The sequence below is a fragment of the Ixodes scapularis genome, unplaced genomic scaffold (genome assembly GCF_016920785.2).
Source record: "Ixodes scapularis isolate PalLabHiFi unplaced genomic scaffold, ASM1692078v2 PGA_scaffold8__174_contigs__length_109621045, whole genome shotgun sequence".
Lineage (NCBI taxonomy): Eukaryota > Metazoa > Arthropoda > Arachnida > Ixodida > Ixodidae > Ixodes > Ixodes scapularis.
This window is the reverse complement of record NW_024609883.1, coordinates 9,736,594-9,761,316: the sequence shown is the minus strand read 5'-3', so window position 1 is coordinate 9,761,316 and position 24,723 is coordinate 9,736,594. Positions and strand designations below refer to the sequence as shown.

The 24,723-nt window shown below is 45.4% G+C and overlaps 1 protein-coding gene across 2 annotated transcripts; it reads left to right on the top strand.

Annotated features, from left to right (window-relative positions):
• Nucleotides 1–144: 144 nt before the first annotated feature.
• LOC8041285 (syntaxin-12) lies at nt 145–24,696 on the top strand. 2 transcript variants are annotated; one of them, XM_029993996.4, is made up of 9 exons: nt 145–451; nt 9,826–9,935; nt 10,047–10,115; nt 10,785–10,854; nt 12,637–12,838; nt 16,536–16,700; nt 19,756–19,828; nt 21,317–21,399; nt 24,169–24,696. In XM_029993996.4, exons 2-9 carry the CDS (start codon nt 9,887–9,889, stop codon nt 24,259–24,261), a joined length of 804 nt encoding a protein of 267 aa, XP_029849856.1. In that variant the 5' UTR covers nt 145–451; nt 9,826–9,886; the 3' UTR covers nt 24,262–24,696. The 2 variants fall into 2 exon arrangements, with proteins under 2 accessions (XP_029849856.1, XP_040063090.1); XM_040207156.3 differs by lacking the exon at nt 145–451 and adding an exon at nt 517–774.
• Nucleotides 24,697–24,723: the final 27 nt, after the last annotated feature.

Genomic DNA, 24,723 nt, shown 5'->3' with positions numbered 1-24,723 from the left:
AGGCATAGGATTCCTGAACCTCTAGGGAAATTATGCGGCGATTAGTTTTCGGGGTTTATCGGTACATAAGGAAAACACGGAACCTTAGTTGCGACCCACTTCATTCAAATAGTCGAAACTTTTCTCTGTTCCCTAAAGCGATGCACTTGAACGACGGCGGTTCGACTGTGAACCGGAGAAGTTCGAATTTCCCGCGATGGCGGAGTAATACAAAATTCGCAGTGGCTCGAGCACGTGATCAACGTCGTCGTCGTCTGTCGCTTCTGCCTTCTGCTCGCTCCGCCGCGTACGTACTACGTCAGGCGGCGAGACGTTTACGCCCTTAAATTTTCCTCGTTATCAAAGTCTGAACGTGCTGTCCGCTACTCGTAGCTGGCACCGGTGCCTAACATCGCCGTCAGTTTCCACAGCCTCGCCGAATCGCAGGGCTACGGTGCTAATTTCGGCCCAGGTAAGCCTATTTCGAACCGCTCCTCCGCTTTCGCTGCGGTGATTCACCCATCGACGACGCAGTGCAGTATCGGCGATCACCGTTATCGCTCCACAGAGAGAGTCTCGGGTGAACTGGCTTATTTCTGGGACCGAGTGGTTCAACAGCGGAAGCCGCAAGGGCGTTGCTTGCAATGAGTCGTCGAGACGACAGATACCTCGACAACGGAAATTGCATGGGACGTCAGCTCGCTTTTCATTCGTGTCCCTCTACACGGAAATTTCCCATCGCAGAGGCGAGCTGGCTACGGTCTCCGTGTTGTCAGCTGTAGCGTCGCAACAGCTGTAAGTGTCCCTTCATAACAACAAGGGCCATAACGACGGGTCTGCGTCACCGCCTCCCGAACTGCACATGCCAATCAATCCGATACGCCACGCACGGGAACCTTCTTTGCCCTCTGTTGTTGCTGCTGATTGCTGTCTTTAGATAAACTTGTTGCTTTAATATAACAGGTGGGAAGCGACAGATACGCGCAACCCTTGTTTTGCCCCCAGTGTATGTTGCTGGACATCAGAACCAAATCTGAAATATCAGCTGTGTTTGCTACAATTTTTCTCTCGTGATACAATCCCGAAGCATTATAAAATGACAACCAACAAGTATCGAGTGGCGGTGTTCTAGTACCTGCTGGCTGAACGCGGACCATATATTACGAATTTAAGAGATTAGTTAATTTTAATTAGAAGCTTTGACTGGTAATGCGAGCCACCGCCCGATTAGTACCGTACCCATACATCCGTCCATCCATGGCTTATCCGTATGTGGAAAATGCCAAATTAAGATTTTCGGCGTAAGGCGTCTGCAAATGATTGATTGTGCAGTGGGCATCCTTGCAGTCAGATGACCAAAACAGTGGTGACTCACAAAAAAAAAAAAAAAAAGCATTGAGTCAAATCTTTTTTTCTTTTTCTTTCTTCCTTTCTTTCTTTAATTTGATAAAACTGGTAAGAGGATAAGGTGGGATGCTTCCAAGTCCTCTATAACTGCAGAGCGCTCTACCAACTGTGCTCACCAGGCATTGCCCACCAGTAGAGCAAACAGACACCACCGATGACACTACACTTCGTTCCGCTGAGCTGACAGTGCAGTTGAAGCTGTTGAACCAGTTAACTGCCGGTCTTGCACCATGTGATCATGCTCTTTGTGCATACACGCACGCAGAGAGCGGGATGAGGTGGTAGAAGGACGGCGATCTAGTGGTCCGGTGAGCTCGTGGTTTCCGTTGCCCTCTCAGCTTAGCGTTGAACAGGCCTGGGCAAGATACCTCAGAACTAAATCTTCAATACTTATACTTGAATACAGTTGAAAATGAACAAGTTTTAGAATGCGGGTGCAAAGAACGTTGTTGCAGCCACTGCTCTTGCACCGAGCCCAAACCGCATTTCAGATTGGTATGTGGTGACAACCCCATTTTTACGAGTATGCAGAGCATTTGCGTACGCTAATCTAGAACTTGCTATTGTATTTTAGATACCGATACAGGATCTTCGATAGTGATACCTAATACTGTAGTAAAGTTAATTTAGGCACCGGTAGAAGATACAAATACAGAAAATTGTTTTCGATTCAGATACTCAATATTGTATGTTAGATACTTTTATACATTGGTGAGATCCCATGTCACCTGTATATGAGAATGCAGGATAAGTGATTTTACATTGTTAAACATATTTCTCTGTCAAGTTTTATGGTTTGTACTATATGGCTTGTTTGTTTTTCATCTATGCCCTTCCAGTAAATGAAACAAAAAAAAACAAAGTAATATTTATTCTCACTTCAGCTGTTTTCATTGGGGTAATTGTACCAAAAACACTTGGAGCATGATAACGCATTTAACTGACACTCCCACCATCAACCTGCCAAGTTCATTTTCTTTTTTGAGATAATTATTTTTATATCCACCAGCTGGTAAATATTTGTAACATGAGAAAAAGTTTTTATATCATGATATTTCTCCATTCTCAGCACTATAGTTTCTGGGTTATTAGTGCATCTGCTCTCCTGTAATTATTAGCCAAGCTCTGGTTCTTTAGAGAAATTAATATGTCCTCTTTCCAAAAGTGTATTTTGGTTGCTCTACTTTTCCAGCTATAAAAAAAAACAAAATGGCAGAACAATGTAAATTTTGGTTCACCTTTGTTTTTTTTTGCGGTTAGACCTGAGCTTCTTAACAGCTTGTGAAGTTTTCTTCGAAAGGAAAGGATGGTATGAGTACCTGTTGGCATTGTGCGAATGTCGAAGGATGTGTGGTGTTCTTCGTTATGTGGACAAAGGCAATGACAGCTCTTTTTTTTTATGTTGCTGGGCGTTTCTGGTGACAATAACATCCTACATTGCAACTGTTTTTCAGTATTTCAGTGCTATCTTTGTGTACTCTGTGAACAATGGGTGTTGATCTCTGTACGTATAGTTGGTACATTCTGCCAGATAAATATGGTAAAAAAGAGGAAAGAGCCCTGGAAGTTCGAAAATAGTGCCTCGTTTTTGCGCAAGGTACTCCCGAGGGCTCACATTTTCCTAGTAATACTTTGCATAGTGCAGTTGCTTATGTGTTCCGGTGACATGGAGGCCAGCCCCGGGCCTGATGATATCAAACTTGACCAAATACTCGAGAAGCTAAGCACTGTTATCTCTGACAATGCAAGGCATCAAAAAGAAATTACATAAACTAAACCAACTGATGTCAAGGATCGCGAAATTAGCAAACTGTGTCGAGGCTAGAAGGCGCGGTAGGCTAGATCACAGCAGTAAAAAATCAAGTTAAGCGCACAAACGAAGAGGTTTCAGGAATAAAAGAAAAGATCCTGCAAGTATCTTTAAAACAGCGAGGATCGGATAGCTTGTACAGTGCTGCAGATTCTCTCGAAAATCAAATCTCAAGAAGCAGCCAGCTTACCAAGGGAATTCCTGAGGAAGGAAATGAGTCATGGTCTGCAACAGAGCATATTACACATTGCCTTTTTGTTTTTCAAATCGTTTGAAAATAAAAGCCGGTGACATTAAACAAGCACACCGTATTGGGCAAAAACGAGGTTTTCATGGGCCAATTATTGTCAAATTTCTCAGCTTCAAAAGCAAACAGGAAGTACTTTATGGGCCATCGAAAGGCATCGAAGGAGGGAGGCACCGATTTTCCTCTGGTTGAACCTATTCGACGTTCCCCCAATGCCAAACCCACTGGGAGACAAGGTTGAGACTGGGTTGGAGCCACGAGAGAGGGAGTTTCAATTTTCCTCTGTTCCACCTGTCCCCAGCTGTGCTAGCTAGTTTCTCTTCATTCACCAATCTTCTAAGCTCCTTGTGACTGCCATCCTTTTCTCTTTCATTCTTCTATTCTCTCAAGCAAAACACAGTGCCCCCGCCAGATCCGTTATCCCTTCAGGGAGGGCAGGGCAAAGCCCCGTGCACTTCAGTATCAAATGTTTAGAGTCTCACTCTCACTACGGCATAGGGCACATGATGTGTCGATGTTGACATTTAGTCCTATGCTAGGTGTTTGTCTTGAATACTTTCGTTCTCGCCTCGAACAGCCAAGCGCTTTCACGTGAATTATCAAACACCTTTTCCTTTCTTAACTCATGTTTTTGTTACCTGTGCATCGTTAAAGCTGATTTTTCTTGCATTCTTCCCTCTCATATTTTTCTCTCTGCCTCTTTCGCTCCCTCTATCACCAAACTACCGTAATACCTAGAGGTAACCCACCTAAAATTAAGAGAAAATGGGGTGAAAATAAGGGGCAAGTTGACTTGCTGTGTGCGATAAACAAAGTTGAAAAGCGCTGCGACCTGCAAAATTTCAGATCGCAGGGAGAAACGATGAACCAAATTCGACTGTCGTTCCTAGTCGGCAATTTATTTATTTATTTATTTTTGTTTTGAGTGACCCACAAACAGCTTGACGCCTCATTAGTGGTGCACTTATCAATGTCCATAAGAAGTCAAATTTTTAAGACACAGTGCAAAAAAAACGGAAAGTCAGGACAAAACCATGGTAGCAATTCACTATCTAAATTTACGCTCTTCATCGAATCTATCTAGGCTAACATTCGTTTATCTCCCGCAATTTTCGCTTATCTCCCCTCCATGGCTAAGCAACACCATTTCTGTCGAGGTCACCAGTGACCAGGGCCCTGCAGTTACTAGAAGTGGGCCATCTTTCGGTATTGTCGAAAACATAGCAAATCGTAAAAAAAAAATTTGGGGGGGTTATCTTTTGGGATGTTACTGTAGTCTGCTCAGCCCCATCACTAGTATGCAGCTATCTAAATGTCAGCTTTAAGGTTCGGTTTGTCCATTTTGTGTTAAACTTTTCACACATATGAATACTTGAATACTTTCTGTGCCCACCGGGCATCATCCATTTTGGTTAGCCTTACTTCAAATGTAAATTTTCTAATTGCTCTCTGCTCTCAAAGGACGATCAGCCCATGTCTCCCTGCACTCCCTCGTTTTGTGTTTTCCCGTGCGCTTAATCTGTCACACTCCTTTGTCCAATTTCCAATCTTGATTGAAGCTCTCATCTCCTACACGGTACCCCATTGCCAAAAAACTGTCCTGGTACCATCGCTCCTTCTTTTATACCCCTGACCACTTCGTATCTGTTATAATTCCATAGTCCCTTGAGTTTCATAATAGCTAGTTCTTTTCCCCTTCTCTAATTATACATTTTTTATGTTCTTCTAAACATTTTCTTTCCTCATTAAGCCGTACTCCCAGATAGTTGTATTTTCCTGCTTGGTCTATTTCAATGTCTTGTATCCTCAGGGGTTCCCTCTCTTCATCGTTAAACACCGTCACTCCAGACTTGTCACTACTAAAACTCATGCCCAAGGTGTCCCCTCCATTTCCATATATTCCAGTTAGTACCTGCAATGTATTGTGGTTATCTGTAACGAGTACCATATATGTTGTCTGCATTCATTAGTCCTGGGATTGCTCGTACTATACTTCTTCCTCCTTCCCTGTAAGTCACATCAATACCTAAATGGGCCTTTTCCACATACCGACGGCACCAGGCGGTGGGTGCACCAACTAAAAATCGAGGAAGTGACCTACCTGCGCTACGAATCGATAATGGGAGCTACGCTACCAGTTTCTTCGCTCTCTAAGCAGCGGCGCCTGCCCAACGCGACTTTAAAGAGGGGCATACGTGGCGTCCACCCAAACGTCGTGTTTTCATTTCCGTCGACGTTCTGTTTTTGTGTAACACAATTATATATATGCTGCAGTTACGTGTTCTACTCGCTGATATACAGCCTCCTTCCGAATTTCCTCGATTTTTCGTTCGGACTTCCGCCGCTTGGCATCGGGCGCTCGCGCGTGCGCAGAACGCTTCTCGGAAAAGGTCCATTGCTTTGCTCTCATTTCTTTTCCATTTCACTTACAGCAGGTATAAAAATAAATCACGAAGAGCAGGGGTTACATGGGGCAACCCAGTTTCAGCCCTCTTTTTATTGCTGCTGGTTTTTGCTTGTGCTATAACTACCGTAGAATTCCGCGCATCCGCCCATACCACGCTAACCGCCCATACCCAAAGTTGTAAGATCTGAGAATATATGCACAGTACATTGATATGTAAAAATGATGATTGGAAAAGTGCCCATCTTCCATTTCTTTTGCGATTATCTCTAAATTTTGAGTGGGCGCTTGCCTCGTATTTTACGGTACTACCTTATTGTTTGCATACACCTGCTGTGGAAATATAATCAAATTTACATCTAAGACCGCTTCAGCTGGTCCCAGAGCTTTTCCTTGTTCACATTATGGTATGCTTCCTCGATGTCCAAATGAGCTAACCTAGGGGACTCAAACTCTTCATTGCTATGTCTATACACTGAGTGATGACGAGTAGGTTATCTTCTAGCCTTTCTCTTCGGAATCGATTTTGAAGCTCTCCTAGAATTTGCATTTTGTGTGCCCATTCCTCCGTTCTTCGCTTTACTATCTGCATAGCTAATCTGTATAAAACTGATGTTACTGTTCTCAGGTGGTACCACTTGATGATGTCTTTGTTCCCTTTGCCTGTACATATTACCAGTCTCATTTTGCTTGGTTTCCAATCGTTGGGTACATCTCCTCCAATTGTTATTTGGTTAATCGCATGCTGTACCTTCAATTTGCTCGTTTTCTCTAGGGTCATTATGAGTCCGACGGGTATGTCATCCGAGCCTGTCACTGTACCTGCTGCAACCTTGCTCTCTGCCTAGTCCCATTCTCTTGCGGCTACCTCCATTGTTATGCTAGTGTGCTCTTCCTGTATTCTGCTGCTGTCAGCGTTCTCCACTGTCCCCCTCTGCTTAAACTGTGGGAAAGCCTCTCAAATTGCCCACCTGATATATTCGCGTGCCTCTTCCCCCTCTACCTTTCTCCCCTCCTGGGTGGGTAAGTGCTGGCACCCCTCAGTTTTTCTCCCCTGCAATTTAATGTGCTCCCAAGACTTTTTTGATGCAGTCCTATCATTTTTTTTTATTTATCATCCACTGAAACCCACATTTTCAATTTTGGCCCATATTAAAGCTGATGCCTCCCTTTTCCTCTCCTAAAACTTCTCCCATTTTGACGCTACTTCTGCTGGAATGGCCCACCTTTTCTTTGACTGCCTGTGCTCCCTTGATGCCTCTTGGCGTGGTGCTATGGCTGAATAGACCTCCTTATCCGACCAGCTTTTTAGTTTGTGCTCTTGTTTTCGCTTTCCTCTTTGTTTAGTTCAATATCTCTCTAATTCCCTCCTAAAGATGCCTACTATGTCCTCATACAGCCATTCCCTTTCTGGTTGCCTAGATACTATTTCTCATACCTTTTAGGTACTTGTTGTAGCCGAGTTTTATTCAGACTCGATTTATTTTCCCGTTCCCGAGTTTCTTGTTTGGGTTGTGTGAGTAAAATCAAATCTCAGTTTTCTTGTGGTCACTTCCTATACTTTTTGTGTATTCATCTATTTCCAAAGCTCCTCATTTGTTGTACAGTTTGTAGCACATTGGACAGTAGGGAATTTTTAAGTAGGAGTTGTTCCTTTTCACATTGTCTTTCCATCGCATTTAACTTTGGCAATAACTCTTCTAACATCTTTCCTGTTTTATCCGTGAACTTGTCGAAATCTTCGAAGTGGACGTTTGTGTCTCCTATAATTATTATTCCCTGATGGGAGGTGTATCTTGTTTCGCTGCGGCGCAGCCGTGTGCTAAGGAGAAAGCACCCTTCCAGAGCGGACGTGAAATGCTATTTGTGAATAAAGCTGTGGCTATATATATATAATGAACTGCAATATTCTGACTACCATAATATCCTGAGAGATGTCCCACCCCTGAAAGATAACCCACCTCTTTTTTAAACTTGATTAGTTGTTTTCTTTTAGCCCACTCCTAGTAATCGTAGTGCTCGTTTCAATGAGGACCTCGGCTTAAGTGCGGCCAGGTAGCTATGGCGGGATATAAGTGAACATTGCTGACTGGTAGGTGGAGTCTCATCTTTGCTGCATTGTCCCTCGCCGCAATAACAAGTTTATCCGGAAAACGTAATAGAAATATAGCGTTTTTTCAACTTTTCTTGGTTGTACACCAAAAGTTAGCCCGCTCCTCATTTTCACCCGATTTTCTCTCGACTTTAGGTGGGCAGTCTCTCGAGATGTCTCGGTATATCTTCTTCAGATTCGAGATTTAAGGATAATTGGGTATTGTGAAAAAAAACTTGCATGGACTTCTATATAGGTTTATATTTTATGCCAGCTCTCTCGTTTAGTATTACATTTATATGGCTTCATACCTGCTCGATAGTACAGTCAATAGAGTACATTACAACTATATTAGATGGAGCAGTGGATGGAAGCTTGGGAACAACCTTATCGAGTTAGGCGGGATTGTTTTTAGAGGGCATATTTATCATTCACGTGCCGATTTTTTTTATAAGTCCTACATATACAGGACGCCCTAAATAAAAACTGTGTTTTTTTACACCGCATAACTAAAAACTATGCATTGCCGAATGCTCGTTCTCCATCCCAAGGTAGTGCTCGAGGTGCGAGCCAGATGCCAAAGTTTCAGCACGAACCAATATCTTGTTCAAAAGCTATAAGTGATTTTCTGAAAATTTCAATGGGAAAATGGCGGCCGTCGGAGCTGTCGAATACATGGAGCTCTATGGCATCAGAAACCGAAAACGGACAAAAATGGGCTCCATTTTCCCATTGAAACTTTCAGAAAATGACTTATAACTTTTGAACAAGATATTGGTTCGTGCTGAATCTTTGGCATCTGGTTTGGGACCTCTAGTGCTACATTTGGGTGGATGCACTTATTTTTTTGCAGCTCAAAAAAATACTATTTTGGGGGGGGGGGGGGGCACCCTGTAGGATGTTAATAATGTTCATAATCAGATACAAAAGTTTTGATTTTTATATGATTTAAGAATTGCAGTTTTATTAGAACCTTTAGAATTTGAACAAAATAGCAATTTGAATGCTCTAAATCACTCTATTTTAACATTATTTCACTGGAATATGCTATTTGCTTTATTCTTGATTCTGTACTGAAACTATGCACTGCAGTTCATACTGTCCCTCACCAGTTAGCATCTTGTTGCCGTGTTTGGTGCTTCTATGCACAACTAAGCACCTTGTTCTGTGTTTGAAGGAATCAAACCTGCCGTGCAACTGATTCCAACAACAAAAGTGGGAAGTCAAAGTAGGCATTGTCTTTCAGTTCGACGGGTCAACGCACGAATCATACCATAATATTTTGAGTGGTACGAATGAAAATGAAGTGTGTGCTCCTGCTCCAAAAGTTGTTTTTGCTGCTCCAAAATTGACTTTTGGCTGGTTCAACAGGCGCGTCAAAATAACTCCGACCAATCACATCACTGTATACTCAATTTTACACTTATCATACAGTAGGTACTTTTAAAGCTGCTAGCACAAGCACATGACTCGCCATGACATTTTACGTCTTGCAGTAACCTGATGTAAGAGTTTAGTATTTTCAACTTTTTCGGTGTCCATATTGTGGATATTGTAACACGCTCAATAACAAAGCTTATCGAGTGCGGATCCATTCAACACGTGGATCCACAGTCAAGCTCCCGTATTGAGGTTGCAGCCTTAAAGGAGGCTGGTTCCCCCTCTCCGGCCTTCTTGTAAAACGGTGTTTGCGTTCTCTTCGCACGCTCCGACAACGGGATAGCTCGCAGCAGCAACCCTTTCCTTCTTTCACCATGGTGTTCTTTTCACCCCTGCCTCCGCATAACCTTTTTCTCCTTTTCCCTCGAATACTGCGGAGGGCGATACTCTGAAAACTTTCAGAAACTCCGGAGTTCCCTGATCGCGGCACAATTTTCTTTTTCCAGGGGACTCGCAAGATTCGGATACCGTCGCCTATTCGTATAAACCGTCGGACAAGACACCAGGATGGCCGGAAGGTACACCACCTACAACACCGGCGGATCCAACATGTCGAGTGAGTACACGCTTCAAAACAGACGCCCTTCCTTGAGCCTGTTTTTACGTGCGACTAAGCCGTCGAGTATCGCTTGCTCATTCTTTAACTTTTGCTCTTCTCGTTCCGCAGGTGGCTTTGAAAACTACCAGAATGCGTCCCAGAACATCGGGACAAACATTCAGAAGATGACGCAGAACGGTGTGTGAACCTCGTGCCCTATAATTTGCGTCGCCTTACGTACGAGCGAAGGCACAAGCACGGTCGCGTTGCCCCGAACCGCGGGTTCTCAGACTGGATTCCTAGGAACCCTGGGGTTCTCCGGAGTGTTCTCAAAGGGGTTCCCCGGAGCACCCTCGTGGGTTCCCCGAGCTCTTCCTCGACCGTCCGCGCTTCATAACTGAAGTCCAGTTAAAGTGCCATATTAGCGGATCTGGGCCGCTCATTTGCACCGAACCATAAGCCAAGCACTCCTTAGTATGTGCATTACCTTTTACAAGGTCTGTAGTCCCCTGTACTGCGACGATTGCACATGCCTGGCAGAGACTTTGGAAGTCTGGAGCTTGCTCCGGTAGCTCCCGTTTGGCTCGTGCCTAAAGGCCCGTTCACACTCTTGCAACCGAGTACGACCGAGAGAGACCAGACCGGGTTTTAAGCCTCTTGCGATCTCTTAGGACCAGCTCCGCTGCCGCACATCCGGTTCTAAGAGGTCGCAAAAGGCTTAAAAACCGGTATAGTCTTTCTCGGTCGTAGTCGGTTGCAAGAGTGTGAACGGACCTTGAAGCGAAACGGAGTGTAGCCCTCTCGGTCGGTGCCGATCGTTCTCCCACGCCGGGGCTCGGAAGTGACGTCTGATCGTGACCGTTGCAGTGGTGTCCATGAACAAGATGGTCCAGCAGCTTGGGACGTCGCAGGACTCTGGAACTCTGAGAGCACAGCTGTAAGTTTCCCCTTTTCCCGAGATGTTGCCAGACAATGATAGCGGGAATAATAGTGTATTATTTTTATTAAAAGTTGCCGAGCCCGTAAAGCCGCAGTCACGCCGCTTGCGTGTCGTGCAAAAGACGCGGCGTTTGCTGCAGATACGACGACAGAAAGATCTTGCGGACGCATCTTAACCATGTTCGAAGCATATTTTTTTCAAGCACATGTACGCTTCGAAACATCTCTGCAGAGAGTTTTTGTATGACCAATGTGGCCCTTGCACGGGGATCAAATTGGTCATACAACTGAGCCGTTGTGGGAGGACACCTTTCAGTTCACTGTAAAGAGTGCCTGTGCGAATCGTCTTTTAATGCCACCACAATTTTGGGACGGCACGAGGAAAGAGGGACATGTGAGGTGCTTGAGGCATTCCACTTCCACAGTGGTGGAAGAAACTGCATTAGCACAGCATCAGTGGCGTTGTCTAGTAAGGAGCTGGAATTCCTGAAACTGACAATGAAGGTCCAGCCCGTGCCGTAATGAGTAGATGTCATGGGCAGAAGATGCAGATGTGAATGTGTGGAACACATTGACAAGTTGTGAGTCGGCGATATGTCCTGTCCGGTTTGTGGCTTTGTTTTGTACCTTTTTTGCGCCGTTCTATCTCGTTATGGTTAACCTTCCTGGTGATGGGGATGTTTTTTTTTTTTTTTTTTTGTTCTACTGAGAGACCTCAATAAGTAGGTGCTGAGAGTTGAGTTTATTGTTTGCCATCTATTTTTATCTTATTCCTCTTATCTTTGATATGTGCTCTGCTGATACTTATCTTAACTTTGGTCGTGCTCGAGCTTATCCTTGGGATGAGGGATAATCATGAACACTCTTGGGAACAATGGGAATAAGAGTGCATTTATGTTCATTAAAATTTCCTTTTGCTTTTATGTGCTGCGGGTCGCTTTTGCATTTGGCAGTTGACCCAGAGTGGATAACATCAATCTTATTTCATTTATTTATCTCGAGGAACTTCATTGACGCATTCAATTAGAAAGTGATGTCAAAGCTGAGATTAGTTCAACTATAAACTAGCATAAAAAAAAAAAAATGAAAGAAAATATGTTTGTGAAAACAGCATCAGGGTGAATAGCATAACGGATCATTACGGCAACAAATGTTTAAATATTGCACATATTCTGCAAGAACATTAACAAACTAGGTCCTCGCAGTAACATTTGAATAACAATGATTCATACTCAACGACAATGGAGCTAGGCATCTCTGGAGAGGGAGGTTGTGTGTGTATGCACCCATGCGCTGTTTACAAACTGGCCCGCATTTGCCCACACCAGGTGTGGGCATTGCGTGTGGGAAAAATTTGTATTCGCAAAGGGTGAAGTGTGTGACGTCGGAACCACATGCTGATGTCTGTCTCAGGTTAAGAAAAGCGGGACGAGTGTCTCTCACAAAGTCCTTTACTCTTTCCACCTTAGCAGAGTGCAAGCTCAAGAGGAGGAAACCCCTACTCGTGGCAAGCAGGGAGCTTCGTAGGAGGAGCTTAATCTGGTTTTCGTAACCTGCAACAGACTATAGAAAGCTAACATGCTAAATTGCCGGGGGAATTCGGCACGAATATTGCCGGGGAAATTCGGCGCTGTATGGGTCTATTTTTCACGTCCTTAGATTTTTTGAGTGACCATCTACCCGTGCGCTGCTACGTGGATCGTGCCGGGGGAAAGTAGGGACCAGGGAGTCGTGCTATAACTCCTGCTCCGGTGCTGCCCTCCGCCCCCGCGTGTGGCAGGCTGCAGATCCAGCAGTACACGCAGCAGCTGGCCAAGGACACAAACCGGCAGCTGCGGGAGCTGGTGGCCCCCAAGCTGGTGAAGGACAAGCTGACCAACGAGTTCTCGGAGGCCCTGCGCAACTTCCAGCTGGTGCAGAGGGCGGAGGCCGACAAGGAGAAGGACTCAGTCAAGCGGGCCAGGGCCGCCTCGGGACTCGCAGTGCGTCCACGCCCTCCCGTCCCGCTCCATCCCCGCACATACCCGATCCGTACAAACACACATTTCACAAAAAAGTCGTTGCACAAGTCGTGCATAGTCGCAACTCGTGTAACGAACGTTTCACGATAGTCGTGACTCGTGTGACTATACCAACCCCTGGAATCTTTTCCATACTTCTCATTGGGTCTCTAATTGCGGACTGCAGCGCCAAACCTCCCCTAACAGGCGTTGGGCTTCTACATGAACAACAACAAATAGACAAAAAATATGCACACCGTTGTTTTGGCAATCGCTGGGTTATGGGAGAGGGTGTAAAAAGCGTTGTCCCTCCTCCCCCTCTGTCTCTCACCCTCGGTGAAAATAGGATGCAAGTTCGTTTGGAGTAGCCTCTGAACTCCAAACGAACTTGCAACCTATTGTTGTCGAGGTTGAGAGGGGAGGGAGCTGCTCTAAACTCTGAAGGGGCGGCATCCCATTGCCACAGTCTCATTCTTCTACAAAACAATGTAATGGCAATTTCTTTTTTTGGAAAAAAAAGTGTGCATTAACTTTTTTCTGCGAATGTGCGATGCTTCCGAAACGATTGTACTTGACTTTGCGTCGCTCGATCGAGGTCGCCAGTGATAGCCACTTCCCATTATATCATCAATCTATGAATGCAAAGTGCGCCCAGCCGCTGGTGTTTTGCGGCTTAAGATGGGTGACTCTTCACATTGCCAGTCTGAGTACAAGTTTACACTTCTTTGGCAAGTCCTCTTTTTATTAAGCACACTCTTTATACAAAAAACAAAAAAATGATCCCTTCACGGCACAACAAAGTAACAAAATCTACACAGAAACTATTCAAGTATTCACAGACTTGCAATCACACATTAAACTTCGCTGTTTTTAGCTGTAGTGATTCGATTACCATGGTCTCTCGCGGGGTCCTTCTGCGGCGTGAGCTGCTCCACGCACGTGCTACCGAGCTGCGGTGCTCTAACACCGATCCCCCCGTACCGTTCATCTTAACATAGATGCCCTGTCCCTTCTGACCTTCTACAATACCTCTACCAATATGAAACATGCACCAGCAAGTTTTCGGCAATCCGAAACTGTATGACCGAAAGAAGTAAGCAGCCTTTCTCTTTACCTTTCATCAGTCAGGAACCCAAAGAACTTGGCAGAGCTGTTACCACCAGAATTAGAGCACCACTGAGCCGAGCAATAGAAAAGGTGCCGTTTGCCAGGCATGCTAGCAGATGCAATAGACTGATAACCGACGGGCCAACACCACTCCCTGCTGTCGCAGACCAAATGTACCGTTGCACGCTGGCACAGGCGCCGTCGAGCAGCCGACGCAGCACGCAGCCGTAGCAGGCGACGCACATCTGTTCTCAACGGGCAAAATACAAAAAAAGGAAAAAAAAACTACCAATGAGAGCAAAGTGTGAGGGCAAAACTTTAGCCAACCAAAATATTTGTTTCAGCTTAGCAGGGTAAATATTGAAATCTGCAAACTGCAGCAATAATATGTCTCATCCTTTAAAATAAATTTTTCGGCGAAAACCGGAAGTTGTTAATAGAAACCCAACGAATATGAGATGGTGCTCAAATAGCTGACCGGCAGCCGCTCGAAGATTCTGGGGTATGCTTTAATTGCCACCCATTGGACACTCCTCGAACTGCCGGAAGAGCAGTTCATTGTCGGGTGCTTTGCCATTCCTGCTTCGTCAAAAGTGTTGATGAACTGGCATCTTGCAAAGCTAAGGTTCATGCTGATATAAAAAAACAGTGGCTTAGCTCGGCTATGCCAGGATATGCATAGCGTAAGCTTAGGTTCAGCTGGTTATTCTTGGCTTTCCTGGTTGTCTAGGATTAGCTTGATTATCATGCTTACTGCTGCTTCAATGACACATTATACGCATTATGCGACTACTTCGGGATCCGATGAGTGAAGCTTCTCCACTCTTATTGCGGAGGAGGCGCCGTGTAACCGAGCTTTCGGTTGCACGTCAAAAGATCCCCAGGTGGTCCAAATTAATCCTCCGCTGGGGCGTGCCAAATGCCCGTTGTTGGTTCGGCCAGCTGTGCGCCATGTTGTCATGTATCAAGCAACCAAGCTGTCGCCCAGAACAACCGGACAGCGCGAGCCATGATCTCGAGCGGGTGCATGCGCGCGGTGCTTGCATCGGGGACTGACCTAGGTGCCATACCAGTCCTGCCCGTTCCGTCACTGCTCCTCGCGCACGTGCAGCACGCCTCTCCAGGAGCCACGCGAAACTGCTCATCCTCGGCCAGTGTAGCCTACACTACAATAAGTGCGTGCGAGTCGCATTAGTAATTGAGATGCACCGACCCAAATTTTAGAAAATGACAGCAAGTTACAATAATAATAACCTTTATTTTTCGGGTGCCCTAAGACGTCCAGAGGGCCTTCTGTTAGGTGCACCAGCTCGTACAAATAAAATCATTAACAGAATCATACTACTCGTAAAAGAAAAAATATACACAAATATATGCTTATACACTGACGCACTATGAGGTGATCAAAAGTTTGTCCAACTGAGATCAGTATAGAGAAATGGTTGCAGCAATGTCAACCTGAAGTGGTACAATGCTGTTGTATAATGACTATAGACGAGAAACAGGCAATGCACTGCATGGTGAACAAATATAAAAACAGATAAACTGTCTTGTAGCACAGGAAGGAACATGAAAATTGATTTTACCAGTAAGCCACGAAGAATGAATGGCACCGTTGATGATCTCGTAGAGGAATACCAAGTCACGGACTGTCCTCCTGTGGGATCAAAGCTTCAACGAAAGTCTAGTTAGTAAGTATTCATAGTCATAATACACACACCGTCCAGTCCATCTATCGTAAATGATTTGATTAAATCTTTTTTGTGCACATTGGAAAATGCGGTACTATGTTTACGGTGTCTGGAATGCACATTTAACTAGGGTAGTCCATTTACTACGTCCTGACCGTTCAAGCATCAAAAACTCTCTGAAGTGGCGACTTGAGAGCCGATGCATGGACATTTTGCATTTCCTTTCGTTGTCAGTCACGTGGGTTCCGTATCTGGTATCCGGGGCAAAAAAATTATAAAACATCTCAACCTGGAATATGCGAGAAAATATAGGTGAGGCAAAACAAGAATGTTTGACAATCTCACATTTTTCGCGAACACCTTCGAGCAGCATGGAAAGATCAAAACAATGTCTTAACGCATACCGGAAGTGACAACGGTCAAGACGGTTGCACCCTTATGGAAAATGTGTATACGCTGTTGGATGTCACAACCTTGACGATTGGTTGTAAAAGTTTTGGTAAAAAGTAGGAGTTTAACGGCGAGTGTGTCTGGTCGTCACGGCGTTCCAGCTCGTGGCTACAGAACTTGCCGTGGGCTGACCCACAGCATGACGGGAGTCTGCAACGTCCCCAATCAGTTGCCGTGCCATTGCCAGGATTGTGGCCGGCAAGAGCTTGACACTTTTCTGACGGCGCAGGGTGCAAAGTGAGGGATCGCAGATGAGGAGGCGGTAAATGAGCCAGTAAAACCAGTAATTGCCAGTAAACAACAGGAAACAAACCCGTTGGGACACCACGCCATGGAGTGCCGCAAGCGTTGCGTCGTAGCGTAATCGAGCCCCTAGAGGAATGCCGGAGACGCGGTTGAAGAGGTGTGGCTCCCGCCCCGCGTGCTTGCAGTTGGAGCCCCAGCAGCAGCCGGGCCGGCGGGGCAACCTGATAGAGCTGGCGTCCCCCCAGCAGCCCGAGCCTCCGCAGCAGCAGCAGCAGAGCTACGCCATGATGGACGAGCAAGTGAACCTGGAGATGCTGCGCGAGCGGGAGCAGGCCATCAGCAAGCTCGAGGTGGGCTTGCACGCTTTTACGGCGACGGCTGTTACGGGCCCTTCCCACCGCTGGAGGTTGCGTCCATTGTCAGTGTTGTAGTCGATGTTCTAGTTGGCGTCGTAGGGCGTCCATTGTCGTCGTTGCCAAATTCACGAAAAAGGCCGCCCGCAACAATGGAACCCGTGTCCGCCGCGTGCGAAGTGGATGCGTTACCTCTGAGCTATGCCAGAGCGGTAATAACCTGCTCTAAACTCGGGTGTTCTGTAGTACCCATGGCCCTCTTTTTTTTAAATAAAATTTTCACATATTTTATGGGAGTTTTTTCTTTCCTTTTAGTCTAGGATTATCGAGAAAAATGGAGTTTCCCGTTTATCTCGTCGGGGTTCGTTCAGTGCAACGGGCCAGTCTACTTCTGGGCAATGACAAAATTTCGGTTTCGGTTTCCAATTTATACCTATTGTGATTCTTAGATAGGGGAGGGCTTTTGTTCTTTTAGCAGTGAGAGATATGAACCTCTAGTTTTCACGGAAGGGGGAGGACAGCTGAAGTGTTTATGCTTCCCGACTACGTCCAAAGAGTTTGGCTATTTTAAAGTACCGACGTTTATTGAAGCGACACTCGTTTGCAAGATTTGTCGTGGGGCAGCTAGTACTGCCAATCGCAATGGCACCAATGGCAAATGCAGCCGCAGAAATATATTTCATTACCGCCAAGTTTTTATGAACTTTGAGCACGTTTTTGTCCGAACAATTATTTTTATATTGAATTATGAAGAAAAAAAAACTGGAACACAGTAAAATTAAACTCTAAATTTTGGAGAATTCTGATTCAAACAAAAATAAAGTCCCATAAGCCCTGAATGTTCAGCAAAAAGTAAACCCCGAGAAACACCCTCCGAAGTTCATGAAAAATTAACTCCAAAAACACAAAACCCTACTTACGTTTTACGAGTTATCTTTTAATAAACCCTATGTATAAAAATTCAAAAGCACAAACACCAAGGAAAAGAAGAGGGGACAGGACAGAGCGCTCTGTCCTGTCCCCTCTTCTTTTCCTTGGTGTTTGCGCTTTTGAATTTTTATACAATGTGTAGCCAACTAGTCCAATAGTTAATTTTGATTTAATAAACCCTAGCTGCGAGTCCGCCTTGTGTCGTGCAGCTCTTCTTTGTCCGTGTTTTTTTTGCGCTTTTTCTAAGCGTTCTCTGACAAGGCATTCGTGGATGCCCGGACCTCTGCGGAAGCATGACACACGATGCCCCAACAACTGAGGAAAAAAAAAAGCACTTGCGACTTACCATCCGGCTTCTCTCCTCCACTCTAGCATTGGCGCTGCCCTTCTCCCCTCTCTCTTTCTCAGTCATGCATGATGCCTTGTCAGAGAGGCACTTGAACTCTTTGGTTTTTCTTTTTCTAACTTTTAGTTTTGGGGCCTTTGCACTTTGCCTGACTGACTCGCAGGTACGGTTTCTCTACTTTCGCTTCGTTGCGTGACCATTCCTGCGTGCCATGTTTTCTGGATTCTAGTCCTCACCCGGTGTGTACACCATTTCAACATTTACAATTACAAGTCCTTGGCCCAGCATGCACATGTTCGTCGCCTCTAAAAGCGAGCAAATCTCGCGCCATATGCACAAACACCGAAAATGGAACCGGCCAGGAGCCCATTTTTTGGAAAGGTCCTATAGCACCAGTGAAAATTTCGGTTGAAAATGAAAGGTTTTTACCTAGATAGTCCTTCCCCATGTCCTAGTCAGCATAGGAAAAGTTTTCATACACAGCCTATATTGACGAATGCCACTTTATTAGCTCACGAAGAAGATTGTATCATACATAAATCATCTTTAACATACCCTGTCACTCACAAAATCGGTCACTTTTCGTTGTAATAAACAATCTGGAAAACACAAACCCTCGCGTAACCTGCACCCGTAGATAACCCACAATGTGTAAAATTTCAACTTTTCAACACGTATAGTCCGGAAAATCGAGTGTTTTCTCGTCTGTCTACTTGTCTACTTTGGTCTATGTCTATCTTAGCACTTTATTGCTCGTTACTCTACACAACTGTTCAGTTCTCTGGACTCGCTAATTGTGCACTGTGCTATCAGAGGCACAACTGTCAGAGTTGCACAGTCATCGATGCAACGAAAGCACCACCTAAAGTTGTACACTCGAGCTTGTTGTTCCCATCACTGTGCAAAACTATTGAGGTGCCTGTTTGTGTGTTTTTTTGGCTAATTATTTATTATGGAAGCAGTTATGTTGAAGAGAAAATTAGCTTCATTTCAGTAAACCCTATACCATGTCATAAAAAAAAAAAAAGCTAGCTATGAGCAACAGACAAAAAATCGAGTAGTAACTCTTTTAGTAAGTTCAGTTTACCAGCATTACAAGCACACCTCTCTTCGCTGTATCCATGTCTTCATTATATTGGTCTTAACCAGAAAAGAGGTTCTATTGTAAAGCGAATATATGGTGTTACTCAATTGTGTCAAGCATGGTTGAATCAGAATCGAAGGAATCTGGTTGAATGCAGACTGTATAGGGGGTATTCACTGGCGGCCATATCTGTGCGTGGTGGCTGAGCATGTGCTGACGGCGAGCTTCCACAGTTCTTTTGCAATGTGCATTCCGCACCACCAAGATTGCCGGTCTTAGCAGGCTATTAATGTGAGCTCGTTCTGAGCATGCGCCCTAAACATCGCCCTCAAATAGGGGGTTCAGTGAATGCCCCCTATTCTTTTTTGTATTGAATTCTGCCAGGTGATCGGCAAACATTAAGACAGGAAACATCATTCAGGAACTCTCGACGCGCAAGTATCGAGATGTGAAACCAAGTGCTTGTCACATCTCGCAAATATCTTGTAATGTAGCTTCTAGGAGCTTTTCATAAATCTCGACTTTTGGGTTTTGTCGTCTCGCACAGAAATTCGGAATGTAATAATCTTCTCCGCAATAGTTCTCTTGTTTAGTGCATTGTCGCCTTAGCTGTTGCTGCGTCGTGAGACCCCAATCATTCGAGTCAACCATTTGATGCCGCGTCCAATCCGAACGTCTGCCGTTCTCCGCAGTCGGACATCCAGGACGTCAACTCCATCTTCAAGGACCTGGCCACCATGGTGCACGATCAGGGAGACATGATCGGTGAGGAAGCCTCGCTCGCTCGGAGACGCGATTGGGTCAAGGTGCAAGCTGCAAAGTATAGGGTGTCGAAAATCCCGTGTGTGGCTCCGAAATCTGCTGGAAAAATTGGTGCCTGCATGTACCGATTTAAAAAAAGACTGATTTCACCGAGTGTTGGGTGCATGTGTGATACCACCATAACTTCAGTCCACGCCAGGCAGGCGGTAGTGTGCGCTCAGAGCTCTGCGACGTTGTCTCATGTGCAGAAAGACTGAAGCTTCCTCGATGTGTTGCGGCAGTGGCGGCATAACGAAGCTGAGTGGTAAGATTGGTCGGATTAAACACTGAATTAATATTAGCAAAATGGCCTTTTGCTAAATTACCCAAGCACCGAGGTGCATGTTGTGTTACATGTGCTGGCATCTGCCGTTGTAACCATTCTAAACCAAAAAGTTAAAAACCTCTAAACCAATTGCTTCTTGCACATGCTTTCTTCTGTGTTTTATTTTGGTTATTTACTTTGAATCTTTTATACAGGTGAGGCAAGTGTATGCAGTGCATGTACCTACGTTCCCAGCATTCCTTTGGTGCTAGAGCAAAGGTCTTCCGCACTCAAGGCATTGTCTCTCGATAGTCGCATTAAGCAGACGCATTCAGTGGAAAGGAGACTACCTGGTCGTGTTCTCACCAGACTGGGTTGTGTGGTGAGCAGACATACTGGTAAAACACGAAGTGGTGCGCTAAAAGTACATTAAAAGTACACTTCATATATTAAATGTAGGCTTTTAGTTTACCTTTTTGTTTCATAAAATGTCACAATAGTCCCTTTTCAAAAGTCCATCGAGCAACATTGGCGGTCGCCATTGCTGGGACGCGAAGCACGCGATCGGATTTGGATCTTCACCGAATGCCGACGCAGGGCTCGTTTTCAATACGAGCCGAGCTGAGCCGAGATCAAATTGAATACCGATGCAGCCCACGTGTCCAACACATACTGAGTATCGGTGAGCGAGCAATGGCAGACGGGTGTTGGCGCAAACTTTTGAAAAGGGTCAATTGGTATACTTTTAGCGCATCGGTTCCCAGATCGTTCCTAGGAACACGATGGTCCCCCAGTGTATCCTCGGTACTTCCCCGGGCTATTAAATTTGCTCAGCCGTCCCCTTTCTAAGCAACGTCTCAGTGTAAGCTCCGTTTCAGCGGGCCCGAGCCACCCATCGACGCTTAATCAAAAGGCAGACACTCCTTAGTGCGTGGATTATTGTTTCCAAGACCCGTAAATTTCTCCATTGGTTTAGGGGATCGATGCCAAGTCCGGCAGAGGTTTGCTCGGCTGCCATCCGAGGCCGGAAAGGGTCCCTCGAGATTAGGAAGTATGAGAACCAGTGTGTTAGTGTATTGCTTTCTAACGAGGGAGTCTGTGGAGGAGGAGGAGGTTATCGCTACTCTCGACCTTAGCCTCCGACGGATTGAAGTACTCAAAGGTGTCTTGCTCCGACACCCATGCAGATAGCATCGAGGCCAACGTGGAGAGTGCGGCGGTGCACGTGGATGAAGGGGTCCAGCAGGTGGCCAAGGCAAGGCAGCACCAGGTGAGACAGGCAGCAGAAAGTGGAGGTGCCATGTAATGTTGCGGTGTTCCGAACCGCGGAGGCACTTCATGGCACGTGCCGGGGCCTAAAATCATGAACACAGCTGTCTATAACGTGCATGTGGCAGCCGTTCCTAACTTCATGCTCCCAGTGCCTCTCCGAAAAGAATCAAACTTTGCGATTCCCCTAGGACAGGGGTGGCCAAACCGCAGCTCGCGAGCCGCATGCGGCTCTTTGCTGGTCCAAGTTTTTTTTATAAAAATAGAAATAGGAGGCCCAATTCAAAGTTCCCGCCAGTGCACTGTGACGTAACAGTGTACCGCAAGGTGTCGGGGCGGTCAGAAAGGAGGCATCGACCTACGTCACTAAAAGTAGGTTCGCAGGAAGTCACGTGAGTTTCACTCCTCGTGCTCTCCGCGACCGTGCCTAAGACTTTTTTTTCTGCTCTTTGTACGAGCGATTGTAGAAAACGAAGTTTCAGTTCCACTTTCAGTTCCACTAGCTCTTTATCGCTGCACCGTTGGTTAGTTTGCGTGCTGTAAAAGTTGAGGACGAAGAGTCAGTAAGGTCAATGATGAAAGTGTTGCGAGTACAAGCCAGTGTACGAGTGCATGCGATCAGTCCGATGATACAGAGCTATACTGGGCGCAAAAGAAGCTATCAAGTCTTGAAAAAAAACTTTTAGAACGCTCGCAGAAATTAGGATTGCTTGCGTACAACACGCCCAATTGCATTGCTGAAGGTTCAGACACCGAGGTCGTCGAATTATCATATACTCTCCAGGCTGAAGATGCCTGCCGTCCCTCGGAAATGCATGCAGTGTAATCTCTTCAGTTGCTGAAATACCGGGACAGTCCCTCACACAGCACCTTCTAAACATTGTAGTTGATCACGTCAATTCACTGACTCCTCTTCTTCTACCTTTACAGCAACATTAACCAATAAAAAGCAGATAGAGGAAACCTTGTCTGCTTGGATCGCTCGTGGAGATGCGGAGAACAACAAAAATAATTAAAAAATATTACACGCGCTCGCGGTGAGCAGGAAGAGGGATACAACTCGCGTGACTTCCGCCGATGCCTCCCTTCTGACCGCCCCGACACCTTGCGGTACACTGTTACGTCAGAGTGCACTGGCGGGAACTTTGAATTAGGCCTCCTATTTCTATTTTTATAAAAAAAAACTATGCACCTCTATAGTGAAACAATTTTTTTGTAATGTCCTGACATGCCATTTCAACGCCTAGAATGAAAAAAAAATATCAAGATTGATTCCAGAAAACCTGACAAAGAAAAAGCCAAGATAGACAAAAAGAATGTCGCCGTTGTTCCTTACATCCATCGTCTTTCACACGGGTTAAAGGGAGTCGGTTCGAGGTACGGGGTCAACGTAATTTTTTCGGCACGTAACAAACTGAGCAGGATTATAAATGTGGTTAAATAAGCGTGCTGACAGGAAAAGTAAGCCAGAACTTTTTGGATGTTGCGTCACGCATGGCATGAAGTTCGTGTCCTGTGCACAGGGGACCGTTTATGAAATACCTTTCTCATGCGGTCACTCATATATAGGTCAGACGGGACGTTGCCTCAACATTTGTCTACGCGAACACCACAGTTCATTAAAAGGTATTGCATACTCCCATTTAGCTGTCCACTGCCGTGATTGTGGATGTGAGCCAAAATTTAGTGACACAAAAGTGCTGTTTAAACACAAGGATCAGCTATCGAGGGAGGTAGTAGAAGCTTATCATATAGCAAAACGAAAACCCGGATGCGTGAGCCAACCATCCATTAGCCTAGTGGACAGTGAGGTAATCTTTTTGGACATGGGTTGACCTGAGAATTGAAGACCGAGATTGAAGATCCAAGAAAGGAGAAAAGAGGAGGAAGACGCTATGACTTATACCTGTGCTGGTGTGCTTTAATGTACTCGTGTGTTTTAATTTGATATGATTTACAATGTTGCGTGCTTAATGGCAAATGACTGGAAGAGGAAAAAGAAGAAGCTGTCCTCGCGTGAATTTCTATGTATGTGTTCTGAATAGACAGTTGATAGTCAGCGCCTCGTCCTGTGTGTTCCTTCTTCTTGTCCGTGTGGTATTCGCGCTGTTTTTCAAAATGAATTCATACCAACTCGCCCAACTTTCCATCCTAAGTGGTTGTCAACTCGTAGAAAAATGTTATTCTGTCTCATTTTTAGCTCTGGATGATGTCATGTTCTCAGACATCTTTAAGTGTTGAAGCTAGGGTTGACACTGTGCTGTTAGATTTTGACCACTGTTTGCTCTCCCCTAATTCTTCGGTTAGTTTACCCTAACTGTCATACTATGGCCTTCACAGCTGGTATGCAAGAAAATCACAAATTTAACTCGTCACAAATTTATTAACTCAATTAAATACAACGCTGCACAAGAATGACGAAAATAAATTATTTTCCTCATTCTTGTCCAGCTTGCTTGCGCCTTTGCATTTAATTGCATTATAGTCATAACTTTAAAATGCCGGCCTTTCCCCCTTGTTGGTGTTAAACTGGTGGCAGCTGATAAAACCTGTTTGCTCTACTGATGCCTAACCCCTGGTTAGCTCAGTTGGTAGAGGCCTCCACTGGAAATAGGTCCCGAGTTCGATATCCGCACCAGGCGGATTTTTTTGGTCGTGCACCAGTCGAATAGCTGTGTTTGAAGATTTGTGTTTGTCCTTTGTCCCTGTTCCACTTCTCCGGGGATTATTTTTGTCGTTTATTAACTCGTTTATTTGTTTTTCATTGCAGGAAAAAGCGCGCAAGAAGATGTTCTGCTTGCTCATCATCGCGGCCATTGTGCTTGCGACGCTGATCACCATCATTGTGGTCTCCACCAGATAACCGACTGGCCCAAACACTTCGCCGATCCCATACGAAGACAGAGCGGTGGCAGAGGAAAGGGGCGGCCTTGTTCCGACTTATTTATGAAGCCCCTAGGTTACACCCGCGCCCCAACAGGGCGAGAGTCTACCTTTCTTCGTGGTGCCACCGTCCTAACATTCCGTTAAGCGGACGCAAAGGCCTCAAGTTTCTGCAAACGTCTGGTCAGATGGTCTATATGGGTGGGTAGCCAAAAACGACGCTTCCAAGTTGCCATCCCTCGTTACGGACCCAGATAATGTTTAACCGCTGCGGGGGCGCTCCGTCGTTCGCTCGATATATGTTTAATAAAATGCCGTGTAAATAGAGACTGTGACTGTCCCACAGTAACAGTGGAAGAACTGTGCAGGTACCGACGTTGGCAGCTGGAATACAAATAAAACGAGTGTGTGCGGACGATATGTTTCGGTCTGACTCTCTTTT